Source organism: Apiospora kogelbergensis (genome assembly GCF_038363985.1).
Source record: "Apiospora kogelbergensis strain CBS 113332 chromosome Unknown utg000005l_segment0_segment0, whole genome shotgun sequence".
NCBI classification, from domain to species: Eukaryota; Fungi; Ascomycota; class Sordariomycetes; order Amphisphaeriales; family Apiosporaceae; genus Apiospora; species Apiospora kogelbergensis.
The window spans coordinates 3810468-3830286 of NW_027117422.1; the positions used below are offsets into that span (position 1 = coordinate 3810468).

Below are 19819 nucleotides of genomic sequence, written 5' to 3' on the forward strand. Positions count from 1 at the left end.
CAGTCCGGAAGAGTCGAGTCAATGCAGGCGAATGGATGAAAGATGTTCAAATGTTTGACATAGTCTACGGAAATGAACTGGGGGAGGCGAGCAAGAAACGACGCGATTTGGGGGGCACTTTACAGGGAAGGCAACCGCGACGCGCCCTTTTAGCGCCTTTCTGTCGCCCGTTCACATGACGTCTAGGCCGTTCAGGTACCTGCCCCTAGGAAGGAACTTCCAGGAACCCACCCCCACCCCTTTAGCTGCTTATCAGCACCCCGCTTTAGGGCATGATATTAGCTCGGTGTCTCGATACCCCCTACTATGCAATATTCGAGAAGTTTCCTCCCCATTGGGCAATAACGACCCAATAAGTGAATTGGCTGATTGGAATCGACGCAGGACACAAGCGAGCCTTGTGATGACTAGACAATGATGGGAACAGCTGACTAAGAGATATGGATGCCTAACGCACCTGTCCAACCCTACAAAGACATATCAGACTGAGACTGGGGTGTCATTGGTTGATCCGACGCAAAGTCGCCCGCTCGCAGAGGATGCACAGGAATGTGGAGAGGCACAAGACGTCGGACTTGATCAGGAAACACAATACTATCTAGTATTGCCAACAATGGAAAATCACTAAAAGGGGTAGTAGCCTCATCCGTACCCTGTGAATCAATGGAGAAAAAACGTCGAGCATGGATATCTCGCCTGTCTACTCCTACCCCCAATAACCGCACGCATATAGCTATACACGCAAATCGCGCCTAATGCCAGCCGCCACGTAAAATCCCACGCGGCGAAAAGACAACACACAGTATGGAAACACTTCATCAACGCACAGAAATAACGTGCTTTCCGCCCGAACTGCGCATAGTCAACACGCGTCTACCGCCAGGGGCCTCCTCGATGCGCCACGGGGCAGCACCCCCGTCCCTCTTGCGTCCCGAGAACGCCTTGCCGTTGACCGTGACCTTAGCCGGGTCGACGTTGGCGCCGAGCGGGAGACTAACCTCGCCCTGCGTGCCCTCGGGGACGGTGTACTCGACCTTGATTGCGCCGTCGGACTCGCGGTTCCAGGAGGCGGAGTAGCGGCCGCGCTTGGTCACGAAGCCGCCCTCGGCGTGCGAGAGGTCGCCGACCTGCGGCGCGAGGCGCCAGCTGGACCCGCCGCGGCCCGTGACGCTCAGACCCAGGATGTGCTCGGTGAGGGCGATGACAGGCCCCGTGGCCCAGCCGTGCGAGTGCGACGTATACGAGAACGAGTTCTGGTAGCCCGCGTCCCAGCGATAGCCGAACGTGCCGTTGGTCAGGTATCCCTCGATCATGGTGCTCTGGGTCCCCAGCGGGTTGTTCAAATACCAGCCCCAGCTAGTGCGCATCAGGTCGAGGGCGCGCTGAGTCTGGCCCGCAAGCAGGTGTGCCTGGATCTCGAAGGAGGAAATGAAGGGCGAGATCTCACCGGGCAGCTCTTCGCACTCGGCGCCGATGGGTGTCCACTTATTCTTTAGGTAGGAGGAAATTCCGCTCGCTTCATTCGACGAGGCGTTGACGATGCCGAAAAGGACGGCTAGGGAGTTTCCATCTTGTGGATGGATGTTCTTGCGATCGGCTGAGTCAAAGAATGCCCCTGCACTAGCGTCCCAGTTCCTCTCAGCCGTGATAGATTTGATATCATTGGCTTGTTTCAGCCAGCCATCTCCAATTCCGTTTGCATCTCCTACCCACTCAGCCAGGGTTGCGCCGGTGACTAGAGTGCGGTAGAAAAGAGCTTGGATAGAAGTGAGGGTGCCATCAGCCCAGAGACGGCCCCAATCAGCGTCCTTTGACTGGCCGTACAAGAGACCGGAGCTGTCGACTTGTGACTGTGCCCATTTCATGGCCGATTTGTAACCCTCCCAGTGTGTTTGGACAAATTCGGTGTCATCCGAAAATAGTACATAATTGTAGGTCCCGAGCATGGTCCATCTGCAAGACGATTTTAGCATGGGTACACAAGCGCATACTAGGACCATGTTGCTTTACAAGTGGTACGTGGTACTGCCTGTTGCGCGTAGAGGCTTTCCCGCGAAAGGCAATTGTCCCGTCGACGAATTCTGCCGGAATGGTCAGTGAGGCTATCCACGTGGTGACCCGTCTCGGGAGGTTGCACCGACCTGTAACTCGTACAGCGACTGCAGCGCATTTTTGGTGCTCCTGGGAACAATTAGCGGCCGAAAAAGCAGTGTTGTGCGGTATACAACATACTCTATATCGCCAGTGCTGTAGAACGCAGCTGGAACTGCAACGCCCATGTCGCCAGGCCAGACAGTGCGGTCTCTCTTAGCACCATCAGTGAGAATGGTGCTGCCGGGGCCGAGCATGCCGTTCTCGAGCCAGGAGCCGTCCGTTGGGGGCGGCCACGCCCGGCCAGTTGCAGGGTGGATAGAATTTGTCTGCAGTGTGTAGGCACCACTGTACCAGATCTTATTGAGGAGATCATCGCTGCTGTGAAAGTATCCTTGGTATGCACGCAGGTTACCCCAGGTTGGCTGAAAGGAAATTTCCAACGAGACGTTGTGGACCTTAACTGACATATCCTTAGTTGTGAAGATGGTCATGTACCTGAAGCCCCCTCTGAGGTGTTCGTCGGGCATAACGTAGGAAAAGTCTCCTGTTCCGTTATTGTTGGCATAGATAGCGACTTCTGGGTTCTCGTATACGCCCGTGGAGGAATCCGAGACCGGCCCTATCCAATTCTTGGCCTCGGTGAAGGCCAGGCCAATGGTGCCACCATCCTCGGTGGATGAGACGGTGTAGTCGATGGTAGCAACCCCTCCGACTTCATAACCAAAGTCGAATACGATGGCTTTCTTATCCTTATCCAAGGTAGCCTCAGATGGGTAGGTGCTAACTTGTTTGCCATCGGTTCCAAGAAGGACGGAAGGTTTGACGACACGCGACGAGGGCGCAAAGATATTGGACTCCCAGGAACCAGGAAATGCGGCAGTCGATATACTACTGCACTGGGTATTCCTCCAGCAAGTCTGCGTATGACCCGGTTGGGCACCGACGACGAGCAGATATGAAAGGAAGCCAGCGATGGAAGGGAGAGGAAGACGCGCCATGGTGGTGGACATCCGCGTTGACCGGGAAGGAGAACACAAAGGTAAACAGTGATAGTCTGAGGAGAGATAGACTAGAAGATGGGAAACCCCGGATATTGTATGTCTCATATACCTTTTATAACATAAAAATAGAAGTTGCTTTTGCTATGTGTTGTGGAGGTTCTGCGGGCATCACTGGCATGATTCTGCGGCGAGGATGGCATCCTCTGAGTGGCAGGGTATCTGGTGACGGCGACGGAGATATCCACCCGACCCCCAATTCACACCCTCATTAAACACTGCTTGCCCCCTTGTCTCAAACCCGATCTGCGTGGTCTGGACATATGGCGTTGTAGATGGGCTCGTGGTGAATCACACCGATGTTCTGAGGCTCGTCCGGGATTCCCGTACCCCCGGGATGTCTTGTAGCCAAGACGAAAGGGATGACAACCTTGTGGCGGGGGTGGCCACACACACGAACGGTTACTCGGTCTACACGGTTCCGATGCAATGGACCGCTTTATTTCTGCAGAAAACACTCGTCATGTTCACCATGTTACCTGAAAAAAAGGCCTCGTATGGAAATTATCGTGAGAGCCACGCTACTGCATATTAGTGGGTGAAGATATCGGAAGGCCGTGGAGGACGGCCAGGTGGATGATACCATGGACAACAGACCCATGCTACTACGGCCGGATTCGAGATTCGCGACATTCCGGCACGAGGGAAAATAACATGGTCAGGCTAGAGAAGAGGTAGGTTAGCGAATGGATCAGACGGCACGGACTGACATGCCGGCTTCTCTTCATCATAACGGGTCTGATAGGTCGATCTGTAGGTATGTAGGTTTGCCAGATCTCGTCGACGATTGGACGAAAATAGGGGATATCAACAAAACACAAGACTCCAGCTTCCAGCTTCCGGCTTACGGGGACCGTTGATTAGCGCCGACCTAAATCCGGCACGAGTCGTCCCCCGCAGATGCCATTGCCAACGGCGGTCACGAAGCCAATCTTGGCCTCCCCTATCCGGCAGGTGTATACCGCTTGGCCTGACATGACCTGTCGGCGTAACCCAAACATTGTCGAGGCGCGTTCAGCCCTCGTCAGGTCATGGGACTATAGCAGCATGCCAGATGGGACCCAGATCCGAGGCAACCCAAGAAAGGCAAAAGCAAACAGGTAGCAGAGGCCCTCTGGACCTTGGTTTCTCGGAGTTGCACCAGCGTACTACTGGCCACCAGGGGGAGGGGGGATGGGGGGATCTGCATGACCGGTAACGCAGAGTTAGCGCGCATCTGCAATTGCCGCAACACAGTCATGCTTGCAGAGCAGAGTGGTAGCAGGCGCCAGGTTAGTAGTGTTCTCACCTAGGGCCTAGCGATTACATGTAAGCGGGAAGGTTCTAATAGGCTCAGCGTCCGATGGTGGCGCCAACGTCGGACAAGCACGCGACGTGATAGCTCTGACCGCCGAGGGGGGGCGCCAAGGCAACTTTACGTAGGTAGGAGTTCCAAGCGTGATAGAGGGACAGAGGGACAGAGGGGAATACATGCATGTCGTCATTTCACAAGACCGTCTTGGTGGCCGCAGTGTAACATCTGTAGTAGGGGTAAGCACTCTCGACCCTCAGTAACCCACCAATCGCTCTGCTAGAGGGAATTTCTCTTCTCCAACTCTATGTGTATACACACATTGGCATTTGATAACTATTATTTGGAGACGGCTCGGTGTGGGGAAGCCGGCGTAATAAACGGGCGCAAGCACGGGAGTGTGCCAATGGCCCCCTACCCGGCCGGCGCAAATATCAGTTCGTTTGCCAGCCACGGGAGAACAGTATTCTAGAGGATACGGTAACGATTGTGGTGAAGTATTTTGTTTGTCGTTTGCTGCGCTGCAACGCCCGGATTGCGGACAGTAGCCTATCCACGCGAGAAGGGACATCTAGACAAACCGCGCACATGTGTGATGATGATGCGGATGGAGAGACAATATACGGTTCAATAGCCTTTGACAGTCGTGGTGCCAGGCACGGAATCCAAGGTCACATCTGCCATCTGAGTAGGTTTACGTCAATTCCAAAGCCAAAATGTATCGGAAATCAAAGTGTCATGTCTTGCAAGCCGCGGCAAAGCACTACTCCAGAACCTGACATTTCTGATCTAGCTGATTGCAACCGGATTAGAAACATGGATGGTGTTCTCGCAACCCTCAAAGCAAGTCTATAGTGTCGTATTTGTTTTTCCAGATCTGAAAACAGGGTCTATCAAATAGAGATCTATCTATCTATCGCTCGGCGACAAAAAAGAAAGAAGAACCCGGAACGAATTGCTCGTGGCGCGTACTGTCTATCCTGAGCGGCGCGAGATGTTAAGAAGAGTAGCCCATTTTCCCCCAAATTTATTTTTGGTATACAGGATCGGGGATGGATCATCCTGTACATGCATACAGTTGCCTATTTGGCCGGCCATTGACATGACGATGCCAGGATGATAGAAAAGGTTTAAAAACCGCCGAGTCCAGAGATCTTCTGCATCGTTTAGTTGAGTTCAATGTAAATTTCTTTTTGTCTTGCCTTGCCTTGCCTTGCCATGCATGTTATTGATTGTCCCATGTGTTGGGACCTGGCCATGGATGCAAGCAAGTGCAAGCCTCTGGAAGCAAGGGTCTCCTGTTCTCGCTCTCCCTCCCCCTCGATTGCGCTGCTAGGCTGCCGCACGTTGTTTCTCTCTCGATGACGAGAGGACCCAAAGGTCTGGAAACCTGGGTCTTGATCATGCAGAACGATGCAGCACTCTGGCGTCCCGATTGGGCCCTTGTTTGACAATTATTGCGACATGATCTCCTTTCGGCGATGCCATCGCATTGCATGCATCCCATGAATGAGAGGGGAACAAGCCACACTTTGATCTCAAACTGCTTGATGCAAGCGGGGGGGGGCTTGATGCCGAATCTGGACTCGGTGCATTTCCCTCTCCTCCCCTTACAACTTCTGCATCCGTAACTCATGTGTCCATGGCGAGTGGAAACATGCCGACCTGGCCACACGTGATGATTCCAGGGGTGCCATCGGGGGCCATAAATCCAATGCTTAGCTGTGAATCATATACTGCTCTCGAAAGGCTGCTACTTGGTACATATGCGCCGGCGCTAAGTTAAATTGGACAGGGCAGCAGCCGACATGCTGTTGGCCTCCAGCCACCTGCCACCAGCTTCAATCCATACTGTCAGTGATTAGGTAGGATGCGCTGTAGGCCATTAGCCATCTAGCCATGTATTCCATAGCGAAAGGCAATGAATGCAACACTACATCGAAGACAGCATTGACATACCCACTCACCACGGGCACCCAGAGACATACTAAGTAAGCCCGTCAAAGCGATCCAATCGAAGGCCAGACACAGACAGTTGGACGGACGGATTAACCTAAAGTCGCCTCCAGTTCTACCACGTACCTAGGCATGATCCAACACAAGGATCCCCCTTTAAGATGCTCCGAGACTACCGTATAGCATGCCATGTATGTATATATGTATGCATGTACGTATGTATGTACAGAGCCCTTCGCTGTGTGTAAGCCAAGCAAGTTATTATTAATGTCGAGAGTGCATACATTCATTGCCTTAGCTACTAGATGCATTAGGTTGACTTGACCTGACTGTGCGTGTGCTGTATTGTATGTATTAGTAGGTAGGTAATGAATGCCCCTCGGCCTGTACGGCTGCTGCTGCGACTTGTGCCTAACCGCCGCTACTGTCTGCTGCCCGCTGCCCGCTGCCCGCTGCCCGCTCGGCTGCCCGCCACCGTTTTTGTTGTTCAAGTTTATCCTTCCAATCCAATAATCCCGTTCAATCAATCAATCAATCAATCAGTCAATCAACCAAATTGATCTTCCTTTCGTTCATCCGTACCTCCGCTCTTTGGTTTCGCATCACCAGACGACGGCCGACGTGAGTTGAAACCGAGCCATCAAAACCTGCACCCCAGCCATAATCCGAACCAAGTGGCAGGGGGAGAAGCGACGATTCCACAATCTAGAACCTGCCTGGTCCCATACAACACCATCACCGCCATCTTTACCACGGCACTGCAAACACTGGCTCGCTGCGTTTCCGAACCCGACTACTCCTGGCGGCTCGCTCCCTCTGTCTTTCCCTCTCTCTCTTCGACCTGACTAACCCCCTATTATCGTTATTGCTACGGTCGGACCTGTCGGAGGAAGGCTTCTTGGGATTCCTCTCGGGCTCACGCGAAACCGCTTGGTGACTTAGCGCTACGGCTTTCTTTGGATCCCTGCCCTGCCGCCCGCCGCCCACTGGCAACCCCGTTTCTTACCTTGTGTCTATCTTCGCACAACAACACTCGCCGCTCTCAGAGTCCCAGTACATCCCGCAGATACACCATCGCATCGAACCCGCCGATCTGTGCCGCCAACGGCCACTTGCGACCCTCATGATAGTTGTGCGGGCCCGTCGATTCTGTGCCTCGTGCCGCCAAACAACCATATAAGGGGAGAAGACAGCCTGGGCCGGGCCTTCCCAGAGGCCTCACTACAAATACTAGATGATGGTGAGTGCGACAACTCTGGACTCGTGTGCAACTCCAAGGCTGTTATCGCATGCCTATTTGTTACACATATCTACTTGGCAAGGAGCAAGAAGCTTCTTACCACATGAATTCGGGGCAAACTCCCCACCTCGACGCCTTGATGGTGCTAAGCACGGCAAGATCGCGTGGTTCTCTGGCTGGGTCTGTGATTGCTGACGCACTGTTCTATCTTACAGACCTCCTCTAGGCCTCGCGACGTTGGTGGCAGCTTCTCGAGTCGTCGCGGCCATGCCAACCAGCTGTCCATATCCGACCCAAGTCATCATATCACAGAAACGATAGGTACTCTGTACGGCGACGACGATGACTATGGCCAAGGCGACAGGCCCATGAGTTTAGGAGACAGGCCCATGAGCTTCATTGCCTCTCCGTATGGCGGTGAGCAGATCATGAGGCACGAACCTCCCTCGCCCGAAGAACACCGACTCAAACTTGTGCGCTCGATATCCGACAACCCTGGTGGCCTGCAGGGTTCTTCTCCGCCGAATATGAATGGCAGCCAGGTCAAGAAACCCCAAACAGCACCGGGACGCCGGCCCAGTCAAAGGAGTGTTTCTCATCATGACGGCAGTCCTGCATCCCCGTCGTCACCACTGTCGCCAACTCTACGAGACATGAGGAGCGAAGGATCGCAATTCCCCCTCGGGACCATGAACGACCCGAATGACATAGCTTTAGAGCTCAGCAACCTACAGGCGCTGCGGCGCATGTCTATGGACGTTCAAAACAGCCAAGATCCCGATCTGCTACCCTTTCAGAACATGTCCCTGATGTCTGTGGCACCCCATGGCGATGACGACGAAGCCGACCCCTCGCGACTTCTGTGGGTTCCTGCTGGGGTTCATCCTGAACTAGCACCCACGGAGTTCAAGAACTTTCTGGAGAAGCGCGTCCAATCTATAAAGAGAAGGTCCGGCGATTCGATGCTCTCTGTCGATGGTTTGGACAGGAGTGATTCGGGTGGGCTTAGGCGTCAGAAATCTATGCTTTCCAGGCAAATAGACAACCGAGGGGGCCGAGGCGCTGATGGGTATGTCGACGGTGCTGAAAGGTTAGAAAGGCAGGGCTCGACTGGTGGCAATGCAGCATCCGAGTTGAGTTTGGATGAACTAATCACGGACCCTTCGAGGGCAGTGCGAAAATTGACTCTACACGATGGCGGCAGTGACGGTGTTTCGGAAGACAAACCCATCTTGCCAGCGGTTCCTGGCACGGGTCTTCGCCGCTCGACTAGGACTACCTACCGGAAGGGTGGCAGTCTGAAAGATCGCCATGGCACAGTTAGGGATCGCCCTTCTTTCTCCAAGCGCATTGCGGCCCGTAAGAACGGCGAAGAAGGCGACTATGATCAGTCTTCCGTCACCAACTCTTCCATTGAGGCGCCGCCTGGGTATGGACTGAATCGCGTGCAATCCGAACCCCTTGCCGAGAACTATTCGCGTCCGAATAGATCCGTACGGAGACAGCAGCCCTTCACCCGTGAACAGCCAGCCGAAGCCCATGAGGATTACCAAGGACCACAGGAGCCCACACTATCAAGATCTACTACAGACCTTGGTCGAAGTGCATCGGATGATCGCATACTATCGTCCTCTTCTACTGCGCCAATCGCCGAAACAACTGTGATTGAAGAAGAACCATCAGAGCCTCAATATGCTGACCAACATGCGAGTCCTTTCCCTGCCCGATCGTCCTCGCAATCGAATATCGCCCAGTCCTCACAAATTCATAATCAAGTGCCCGATGAACCGCCAGCCCGGTCAAGCAGGAGACCTACTTACGGTCAGCCAATACAGGCACAGCAACAGCAACAGCAACAACAGCAACAGCAGCAGCAGCAGCAGCAGCAGCAGCAGCAGCAGCAGCCACAACAATACCAACAAGCTCCTCAACAACCACAACAGCCGCAACGCCAATCTTCCAAGTCGCATCAACCTGCACGCGATCATCAGAGACTCCCAAGCCAGACGCTCGAAGACATCGCACAGAACCCCGCACCTTTACCGGGCCCCAATTCTGGTAGAACTGACAGTCTGACCTTCATTCCTACTCTTCCAACCGAGGAGAAAAAGCCAGAGAAGAAGAGCAAAAAGGAGTCGGTTAGTAAACCTACAGGTTGGAAATGGTTCAAGAGTGGCGACGATAAAGACAAGAAGAAGAAAGACGAGGAGGAATCGAAAAAGTCCAAGGCCAAAGCTCTTGTGGAGAAGGCCCACGACAACGTGCGGCTGGATGTGCTTCAAACGTCAATCGACAATGTCAAACAGAAGGGCAGGGAAAGCCTGCTCTTGGACCGAGACAATGTGGACAGTAAGCTGGAGGAGGAACGGAGAAAGGAGAGCAGCCGTAAATCCGGAGAGGCCAAGAAGGAGAAGGACGGATTGTTCGCCAACTTCTTTGGCGGTGGCAAGAAGAAGGGCGATCGCGACTCGGGTAGCAAAAAGTCGCATGCTCGGCCTCAGTCTCCTGAGCCAACACCCTACAAGCCCCAGGTCCCTGATGTCGACTACCACTGGACCAGATTTCCCATACTGGAAGAGCGAGCTATATACCGTATGGCTCATATCAAGCTGGCCAACCCGCGGCGCGCGCTGCACAGTCAAGTGCTACTGAGTAACTTCATGTACGCATACCTTGCCAAGGTCCAGGCCATGCATCCTCAAATTCAGGTGCCCATGTCGCCACAGCAAAAGAGACTCCAAGAAGAAGAGCGAAAGAGGCGTGAACAAGAGCAACGAGAGCAAGAATACTTGGAACAACAGCAGGCCCAGGAAAGCATGGACCGCTACAATTTTGAATACCACAGGGGGTGAGTCTTTCCAATACAGCTGCAATAACAAAACCTTTGCCCTGCCAGTTACTAACGCGCAATACACAGTCGGACTCGCAGTACGGAGATGATCAACAACAATATAACGACGGGCAGCATGAATCCGGCGACTATCCTGAAGATGCCGAGATTTACGATTACGACCATGGTGGCGCCAAGGATCAGAATGGTGGTGGTGGCCATCATGAAAGAGGATACAGCAATGATGACCGTCGCCATCAGCAACACCAACAACAGAATGGGCGCGATGACGACATGTGGTAGTCCAACGTGCGTTACCACCTGTCTGAAAAACATCACAAGTCATCTGCGAGGCTCCGCCGAGCCAGGACTCGTGTCGGCAGGCGGGTGAGCGTCGTCGTGTCGAGAAACCGATCCCGCCGGCCGAGCCGTCGCTCACGTGGAAACCGCAACAAGAACGAGACATGCGGTCATTCTCCTGATCGAAGGAGAAGCGATATCCAAGCCCGCCCAGGCGTGGTGGCAGGCAGCAACAGCGCCGTAGTCCCGGAGGAGAAGTGCGAACCAACTTGTCTGGCGGAAGATCCCATATGAAACAAGCCAGGCTAGACTGGGCATTATTTTGTTCACGCCTCTGCGCCATTGCATACATTCGGAGTTATAGGTGGCGGAATTTTGTCCCTCGTGGACGAAACCCCGTCATCGTTGGGGTTATGGTACGGTGATTTTCTCTTTTGCCGCGACGGGATGAAGCATCGCACACATCATATCAGCGAGGAGTGAGGGTTCTCTTTTTTTTCACCCCTTCAGAAAGCCGCCTGTCATAGATCGGGTTTCTGAGTGGGCCAGTCGTTTCTTTTTCCCCGCTCTACCTACCTCTCTTTCTTCATTCCCATCTTCCGGCCAAAAGAGGAACTGTATGGAAAGCAGGAGAGGCGCCGATGCACCCAACGTCTAACGATGCCGATGCTGACGGAGGGGTCCAGAAGACGGGGGTCCCAACGGATGAACGAACTGATCATGTTTGGGCTGCATCATCGAATAAGGAGTTGTCAAAGGGAAAGGGGGAGGTGAGGGGAGCATCATGTGAAGGTTCATAGGCTGGAGTAGGAGAAGAGGGAGGAAAGGCTCATCAAATAAATAAATGTATGATAACACTACCACACAAAACTTATAGAAATGTTTGCGAAGTCATTCCCCGAAATGAATGGACGAGAGACAGACAGCAAGCAAGTTATGTCACATTAGCTTCCACTTCAGTTATGTACGAATGAAATACCCGATGATGTTTGTCGGTAGAAAGCAAATCTCATATATATACCAAAGCAGAATTTACACATGTATGCACTGGAACTGCTTGATCTCTTTTACGAGCCGAGCCACAAGACCTGGACGACCCAGAAAATTCAATTGTCGAGAGTGGTGAAGATCAGCAAAAGTCTCCATAGATGCATCGACCCTTGGATCTCGTACCTCGTCCGCCCTCTCTATTCTTAGAAACAGTCGACTCAGCTCCGAGCAATCATTTGCGCCCACTGTGTCGTGGGCCAGTGATTATTATTGAACACCACGACAGTTTCTTGCGAGAGAATACGAGGAGCGCTAGGAGGCATGGATTAATCGTATAGTCACAAGGACCAAGAATCCACATACTTCGCAAAAGCATAGGAACAATCCCAAGGCAAGCCTGGTTTGTAGTTTAAGATCTTTTTCGCATTTCATACCAGCAAAGTAAAAATGTACCTCATGGCCCTTTTCCATGTCAGGGTCGGCAGATACCTATTCTGCAAAAGCAACCTGTCTTTTCTCATCCCAGACTCTCCACAAGCCATCCCACTCCATCTTCCATCGAATCCTCTCGATGGAGACATGTGATTAGTGGGTAGAAAGTAACAGGTTTGGGGGGAAGAAAGGCCCGTGAAGGCCATGGGGTTTGTGGTACAGGGAAGAAAAAGTATCGTATCATGTCTAGCAGCAGGTGAAAAAACCCGCCTGCGTTCATATCCTTGTCCACCATTCGACGAGAAAGCGGTCAAGACCCTCCATTAGGGGAAGAGCCCTTCCTCAAAATCGGCCGACCTTTTTTTATGAACCCTCTACGCCAGTTGAACGACTGAAGATGATTTTCATGCGAGACGAGTTGTACAAGTGGATTAAGCGTAAATATGGGGACGCATGGGTGGCAACCAGGCTACTTTGCCTGGCATTCGCTGCTTCAAGAATCTGCCGGTGTTGCGGAAACCGGAGCGGGTGATGCGCTGCCGCCGTCCTTTGCGCCTCGGCCGCCACGTCCACCCCGGCCACCGCGGTCTCCTCGTCCACCTCGGCTGCCACCCCGTCCACGTCCTCCACGGCCGCTTTCGGGTCCGCTTTCTCCGCCACTAGCGGTTCCGCGGTCAGTGGCGCTTTGGTAGCCACTGCGGTTGGTATTGGTACCTCCTCTGGTACTGCTGCCCCATGTGCCAGCTCCACCTCGGTTGGGGAATGTCTTGCTCTCCCGGGGCTGGAAGATCTTGACAAGGGGCTTGGAGCGATCCTCGGTCTGGCGCACCTTGTAGTCATCCGGAAGGCTGCCATAGGCACGATCGCGGTCCTCCATCGTCGGGAAGTGTGCCACCTTGTTCTGAGACGAGGCACCCCACTTGTCGATCTTGGTGATCTTGCCCTTGTGCTCATCAGTGAAGATATCGCGGGCCTGTTCGTCCGACTGCACATTCATAATGAAGAGGCCGATAATTTCAGAGGCAGCCCCGCCCCGAGGAGCAGGCGAAGGTGCCGAATCAGGACCATTAGATGCGCCATTCGTTGGCTTCTCGTTCTCCTTGGTTGCCGAGGCGGGTGCAGGAGACGGAGCAGACGGCTTGGGCGTGGCAGGCTTCGGCTGCAGTGGCGTAGCGTTAGCCGATTTGGGTTGAGTTGCCGAAGGAGCTCGCTGAGGGCCAGTAGGCGGCATATTTGCGGCAGGCGCTCCACCAGCCACGGGCGCAGGCGAAGGCGAGCTCGCGGCAGGCACGTTGGGTTGTTGCTTGGCGCCACGGTGCGAGAAGTTGAAACCTTGTGCTCTCATTTCTGTACCGATTCGGCCATCCTGAATCTCCAGCACCAACCAGCCAAAGGCGGCATCCGCCAGATTGAAGTTCCACATGTTCTTGAAAGCGCTCTCGTCCACCTGTCCGAGGGCAGCAGAGCCGCCGACAGGGCCGCCGAAGGGGTTGCCACCAGCTGCCGTTGTGGGCATCTTCTCAACAAGGTTAAGTGCGTTTCGCAGTAGGTTCTGCTGGGCCTCGTTTTGCTGAATGGCTGGCTCCACCTCGCTCTTCACTGTCTCCCAGACGTCGTTAAACGAAGCCTTGGAGGCAGCGAGCTTGCCGCGATAGTGATCAAGCGTCGGGTTGACACTGAACTCGTTGTAGGAGCTTCCGTAGCGGAAGTGGAGTCCGGCAGAGATGGAGAAGTCTGCCTTCAGACTCACAGAGAGCTGGTTCAGAATACCTTCTCGTGCGGGCGAGGCGTGTGTGATGAAAACGCGGGTCTCGGTAGGATCGTAGACGCGGTTAGCGGTATCAACAAGCTCGCCCATCTGCAGCAGTGTCGTCCACATGGTACCCTGGCCACCAGCAATGGTGGTTCGGCCTTCGCCATTGTCGAAGAGCTTATGCATAACAACGGCACCACCAAGACCAAGCAATCGAAGCTTCACACCTCCAATCTCAAGTAGCATAGAACGAGCCTCATCGATGATGTGCAGGTTGTTGACCTTGTACTCGCCGGATCGGAACTTCTCAAGCACTCGCACATCCTCGCAGGCACCCCAGACGGTATATACAGGCACGTCGAGTTTGACCTGGCCACTAATGAACATGGAAAGCTCAGACAGAGGCAGATCCTGGGCTGCGAACCGCTGCTTCACAGGGCCGGGGCCGCCCTGACCGATGGCCTTCTTGACTTGCTCGGATATCAGTGGAGAGTACTGAGCAACATGCTTCAGCGTCCTATCAACACAGTCAGATATTGATTCCCAAAATATTGTTCACCGGTTTCAGCTCACTTGTCCGCAATTCGTTCCAGTGACGTGTCATCGTAGAAGCCGAAGTCTCCAGTGTGAATGATGTGATCGGCTCGGGCTTGCTTGGCGAGATCGTTCAGAGATCTGAGGTTACCTATAGTTTGCGAGTTTTGTCAGTTTCCAGAACTCCTGCACTTTGAACTCACTCAGGGAGAAGCCAAACTTACCTCGCACATCGGCTATGCAGAGGACTCGAATAGGGCCAGTTTGAATAACGCGACCTTGGTTGGGAAGCAGCGGGGTTGCGCCGGGGGCAGGCTGGAGGTTGGGATGGCTGCCAGGGGCGCCATTAGGCATATAGCCTTGGTTATAAGGCTGGCGCGGTTGCTGGAGATGAGGGTCAGTCATGGGGATGCCCATCTCGAGACGGACGTCGCTGTACATGCCCCGCCGGTATTGGGCGGGCTGAGCGGGATAGCAGCCTTGCTGCGGTACCGCGATCGGGGGGAGGTGCAGGAGGATATCCCAACTGGTGATGGAACTCCATTGGGTGGGGAGGGGGGCCAGTAGAAGCCATGATGCTTGGTAGTTATGGATGGGTTGCGGGTTGGGGTAGAGGAGGACAGTGAATTGTGCAACCCGATTTATTTGTGAACCAAAGAAAGAGGCATCGACCGAGTGAGCGTGTGTGTTGGGAAGCTTGGTGGCAATGGAAGAGTTCCCATCAGACTTCTGATGCAGTGGTGGTATCTTGAATGCGCAAAGGAAAGCCGGTCGGGAAGGGACATACAGCCATGGATCAGTAGTTATGATTGTATTCGAGAATAGAAGTAACGGGCGTGGGAGGAAGGATGGTTCTCGAGCAGGCCGAATCAGTATGGGTTGGTCGGCAGCTGGAGATGGACAATCGGTCGGCGCGCGTGAGGTGAGGTTGTTGTGAGTTGGTGGTCAAGGGAGGAAAATCGCAGGTCGGCCAGGTGTGGTGTGGTGGCTTTGCTTCTTTTTCTCGCTTGCAGAGTCTCCCACAATTCGGACAGTCTCTCTGTCAGCTGTAGTCTGCACCTGCCCAAACCGAAAGTATGCAACTGATGGGAAGAAGTACAGAAGTATGTGATTCCAGGGTATCAAAACGAAAACAAATACGGAAGAAGGACAACGGGGGTGCGTGATGCGCAAGTGAGAGTGATGAGAAGGTTGAGGCTCTACGGCAACAATGGATCGGATTGTCCCTAAAATAAATTTAGAGTAGAGGGAGGTAGAGGGAAAGCTGCGATGCTTTGGGCCGGTACGGTTCGGGAGTGGTGCTGTACTGGCACTGGTACTGGTACTGGTACTGGTACTGGTACTGTGCCTGTGCTTGTGCTTGTGCAGGTTGCGCTGCTGGTTGTGACGACTTGTCCACTGTCGGTCCAATTGAATCCAATGGAGACTCGGGGGCCAGTTCATTCAAACGTGCAGGCACCAACCTCACCAACTGCCAACAGCCAACAGCCTCTACTATGCACGTCTTCCGCTCCTTCCCCGAGCAATTGGAAGCCAAAGTCGATTTTCGGCAGCCTGGCAGCCTGGCAGCCTGGCACAGGCAGGCGCTGCCACCTCCTGTCACCTTCTGGGCTGAACACGCGCTAAACCGCACGTGGAAAGCTATTCGTGCAAAGGGGGGAAAGCGCCGCCGGCGAGGCTGTCTACATGGCATCTTAGGTACTGGAATGAGCCAATCAATCAAGCGGCTTTTACCTCAGAATCCATTCATGTAGCCATCTGGGACATTGATTACACATGAGTCGCACCCTGCCGCCTGCAGACAACTTCGCTAGAGATATACTGTTTCATACACGAGCCGGGCTGAATGGCTGCTGACTGCATAACGTCAGCCCATGTCAATTGAGTTGCCCGGTAACAGGGGTGCGTGCAATTGCTTGTTTTGGAGTTGGTGCAGTTCGACTATGTACGTACAAGGCAATGCCGGGTCCTCGGTGCATTGTACATATGTGTGATGCTTCTTTCTACTGATACAAACGTGCTATGCCAGGCTTCGGGTCATTATGATGTAGGCTTCAATGGCTTCATGCCTTTATGTATAGCCGCCACACCCCCGGTAAGATTCTCGTAGCCATCGCCCCCGACAACAAAGCCGGCATCGACTATCATGTCCCTGAACGCCTCCTGGGTTGGGAACCGCTCGATGCTCTCCACCAGATACTGGTAGCTGTCGCGGTCGCCGGCAACCAACTGTCCAATCATCGGGATGCCGCTGAAACTCCACCTCTTATACGCCGCATTCAACAACGGGTTGCCGACCTTGCTGAACTCGAGGCAGGCGAACACGCCGCCCGGCTTCAGGACCCGGTAGGCTTCGCGCAGCGCCGCGGGGATGTTGGAGAAATTGCGAATGCCAAATGCCACAGTGTACAGATCTATCGAGTTGTCCGCGATGGCGTCCGGGAGTGCAGTAGCATCCGCTGGGAGAAAAGAGAGGGCCGTTTGCTGGGATGCAGGGAGGGCTTCGGACCGAGACTTCCCCACAGAAAGCATCGAGGTATTGATGTCAGATATCGTGACGTGTACGTCCGGGTTCGAGTTGAGAACGTGGGCGTTGTGCAGCATGCGGAAGGCAATATCGCCGGTACCTCCGGCAATGTCAAGTATTCGTTGCGGTTTCGGCGGGTTCGAGGAAGAAGCGCCCGGGTTCAGAGAAGTAACAAAGTGATCCCTTTTGCCGTATCAGTAACACAGAAGTATGGGCAGCGATGCAGCCGGTGTGCCTCGACTCACTTCCATATGCGATGCCAGCCGAAAGACATCAGGTCATTCATACGATCGTAGGATTCGGCAACGCTGTGGAAAACGCCGGCGACTCGTTCCGTCTTTTCCTTCTCGGAGACGCCATCCTCAAAGCCGAAATGGGTCGTCTTCGTTCTATCAGCGGGTGAAGGTGCAGGGTATCGGGAGTGAAGGGTGGTGCTGAAAGGTCGTGCGCAACGGCAGTAGATAGATCCGGAAGCTCGCAATCCTCGGACAGAGGCGCGCAGGCCTGATCGGGCGGCCATGGTGACTGTCTGCGCCTTGGAGGAAAGTAGCCAGAAAGATTGACCGTCGCAGACGCTGGCGGTTGATGCTGAAGAATCACATTAGCCTGGTGGTTTGACCTCGACCTTGCATCGACCAGCATTTTTTTCTGGGGTCGGACAGCGGACGCTAAGGTTGCCAAGCCCGGGCCGCCGATAACTCAGTGGGACATCGAATCACCGGTATAAGCACATCTCCGACCTCAACAACAACCTTGATCGCCGCGATGCTGTTTTGCCAGTAGAATAAATTTTGACGACACCGCGACGAACCCGTCTCGGGATTGGGAAAACAAGTAAAAACTCACATCAAACATCAGTAGTCTCGTTAGCTGCAGCTTGCTCTTCCTGTCGTCTTTTCCGTCCCTGGAACAATGCATGAGCGAAAATGGTCACAAGCGCCTTTCCCTTCCAAGCAACAACGCCAATGAACAGGACGATGAACAGGATTATCAGCCCAATGTTCGTGGCTGGACTGGTAAGTGCCATATCTGTGTCGTGAGGAGGTGCGGTGATGAACCGAGCTGGATTTGCCGACAGACGTGGTTTGGTTAATGTGAAGGCGGTGGTTGTGGCAGGTGAGTTTGCTTTTGTGAATACGCATCCAAATGCAACTCGTGGAGATACGAAAGTGTTTCCCTGGCAATGCGAGAGTTCAGGCATGCGTGTAGTTCCTGAAGTTCTTTGGATAAGTTGCAACAGTTTTTGTAGATAAGAACCACAACGCTTTCCCAATATTTATGTCTACATACATTGGCAAATCACTTTGCCTTGAAAGGACCCCAGCAAAGCTTCTTGTGTGCTCGACTAGACTTAAAAACTGTTGGAGATCCGATCGGTCTCCGAAGACCGGTGCTCGTATGATTAATTGAGATTCGCCCAATGTCATCCTCGAAATGGTGTTTACATAGATATACAGCAAGTAGCGAGCTTCAATCACACGAATGAAACAAACTTATGTCAACACACCAAGCAAGGTTGTTCATTGCGCTACACATAAGTGTATACCATGAGCTTGGCTGGACTGCAATGGCAAGGGTCCCCTTTGGACGGGCCATCTACATAATCTGGATGGATCTTATTCCATTGGCACCAAGTGCCGAGAAGTGCTGTGGCGATGTTCCCGACTCAAAGTCTATGGCTATAGGAACGGCAACCGCACTTGAAGCCGATAACTTCCTCATTTCTTACCCCCCTTCTTACTACGCTGACCCTTCTGTCCCGGTGCCATGATCTCAGGGAGCGATTTGATGGTAGCCTTGAATGCCTTACGGATGGCATCCGGATCCGGCGTGTCGGACTTTTCATCGTCCGCAGACTCGTCATGGGCTGCCTTGCCGCCGTTAGACTTGTTGCCAACGTCCTTCTGAGTGGCGCCGTTGCGGTTGGCATTCGTCTTGCCCATGCCCTTCTGAGTGGCGGCAGTCTGTTCAGCGGCTGCTGACTGGGCCTTGGCCTCGGCCTCGGTCTCGGAGGTTGAGACAAAAGACTGAGCCACGAAGACTGGTCCGGCAATGGTGTTGGGGGCGTATTTCTTAAGCGAGCTGACATCAACCTCAAAGTTGATCTGGATCTGGAGGTTGTACTCTTTAGTGGACGACGTCAACTGTTTGGAAATAGATCAGCACCGCGTCCTAATCAATACGCAACCCAATAAGTTAAGAAATAAATTGAATAGAGTGAGAACGAGCTCTGGTCTTGAAGGAATGTAATTCAACAATAACATTTCTTGTTAGGTTTGATAACTTACTCCCTGCATATTAAGCCGGAAATTGTTGTCGGAGTAGACGCATCCCGGGGTCAGTCTGAAGCCATCAAGCTTCTCATCGGGGATGCTGTCGATGAAGTTGATGATAATCTTCTTGTAGTTCATCTTGGCGGTTGGTCTGGCCTTCCAGTTCGTTGTCTTGTCAGGTCTTGCTGGTTGATGGTGAGCCTGCGTGTGCTCTTGTTGCTGTTGGTGGTGGTGGTGCTAACGATCTCTGAGGATGATTATCTTCCATTCTCGATACTACGCAGGCTTGGGAAGGTATTTTATGGTCAACCGACTGCATACCATCTCTATTCAATGTAATCGACTGACTGGGTGGCCCTTACATTTACCCTGACTTCACCCCAACTTCACCAAGAGCTTACATTCACTAAGAACTTATCCACAGAACGCAGTGCCTCTCTGGTTACCTGCGTTTCCGATTGTTTAGTGGACTTCCACTCTGGCTTTATTGTTGTTACCTGGAGAGGGTTCTTCAGGGTCATCAAGATTGTTCGTTCGCATG

The 19819-nt window shown here is 53.3% G+C and overlaps 5 protein-coding genes across 5 annotated transcripts; 1 reads left to right on the forward strand and 4 right to left on the reverse strand.

Annotated features, from left to right (window-relative positions):
• Positions 1-818: 818 nt before the first annotated feature.
• PG998_007864 (Six-hairpin glycosidase) lies at positions 819-3092 on the reverse strand (the record flags this gene model as incomplete). The annotated part of the gene is made up of 4 exons (XM_066874680.1): positions 819-1953; positions 2011-2081; positions 2142-2181; positions 2233-3092. 4 exons carry the CDS (start codon positions 3090-3092, stop codon positions 819-821), a joined length of 2106 nt encoding a protein of 701 aa, XP_066730625.1.
• A 4541-nt stretch (positions 3093-7633) lies between these two features.
• Positions 7634-10860, forward strand: PG998_007865 (uncharacterized protein; the record flags this gene model as incomplete). The annotated part of the gene is made up of 3 exons (XM_066874681.1): positions 7634-7639; positions 7855-10487; positions 10557-10860. The coding sequence occupies 3 exons, from the start codon at positions 7634-7636 to the stop codon at positions 10858-10860; spliced, it is 2943 nt and encodes a 980-aa protein (XP_066730626.1).
• A 1824-nt stretch (positions 10861-12684) lies between these two features.
• PG998_007866 (calcineurin-like phosphoesterase) lies at positions 12685-14895 on the reverse strand (the record flags this gene model as incomplete). Its single annotated transcript, XM_066874682.1, has 3 exons — positions 12685-14461; positions 14518-14629; positions 14703-14895. The coding sequence occupies 3 exons, from the start codon at positions 14893-14895 to the stop codon at positions 12685-12687; spliced, it is 2082 nt and encodes a 693-aa protein (XP_066730627.1).
• A 1623-nt stretch (positions 14896-16518) lies between these two features.
• Positions 16519-17525, reverse strand: PG998_007867 (ubiquinone/menaquinone; the record flags this gene model as incomplete). Its single annotated transcript, XM_066874683.1, has 2 exons — positions 16519-17188; positions 17251-17525. 2 exons carry the CDS (start codon positions 17523-17525, stop codon positions 16519-16521), a joined length of 945 nt encoding a protein of 314 aa, XP_066730628.1.
• A 1198-nt stretch (positions 17526-18723) lies between these two features.
• PG998_007868 (uncharacterized protein) lies at positions 18724-19416 on the reverse strand (the record flags this gene model as incomplete). The annotated part of the gene is made up of 2 exons (XM_066874684.1): positions 18724-19149; positions 19294-19416. The coding sequence occupies 2 exons, from the start codon at positions 19414-19416 to the stop codon at positions 18724-18726; spliced, it is 549 nt and encodes a 182-aa protein (XP_066730629.1).
• Between the last annotated feature and the right edge of the window lie 403 nt (positions 19417-19819).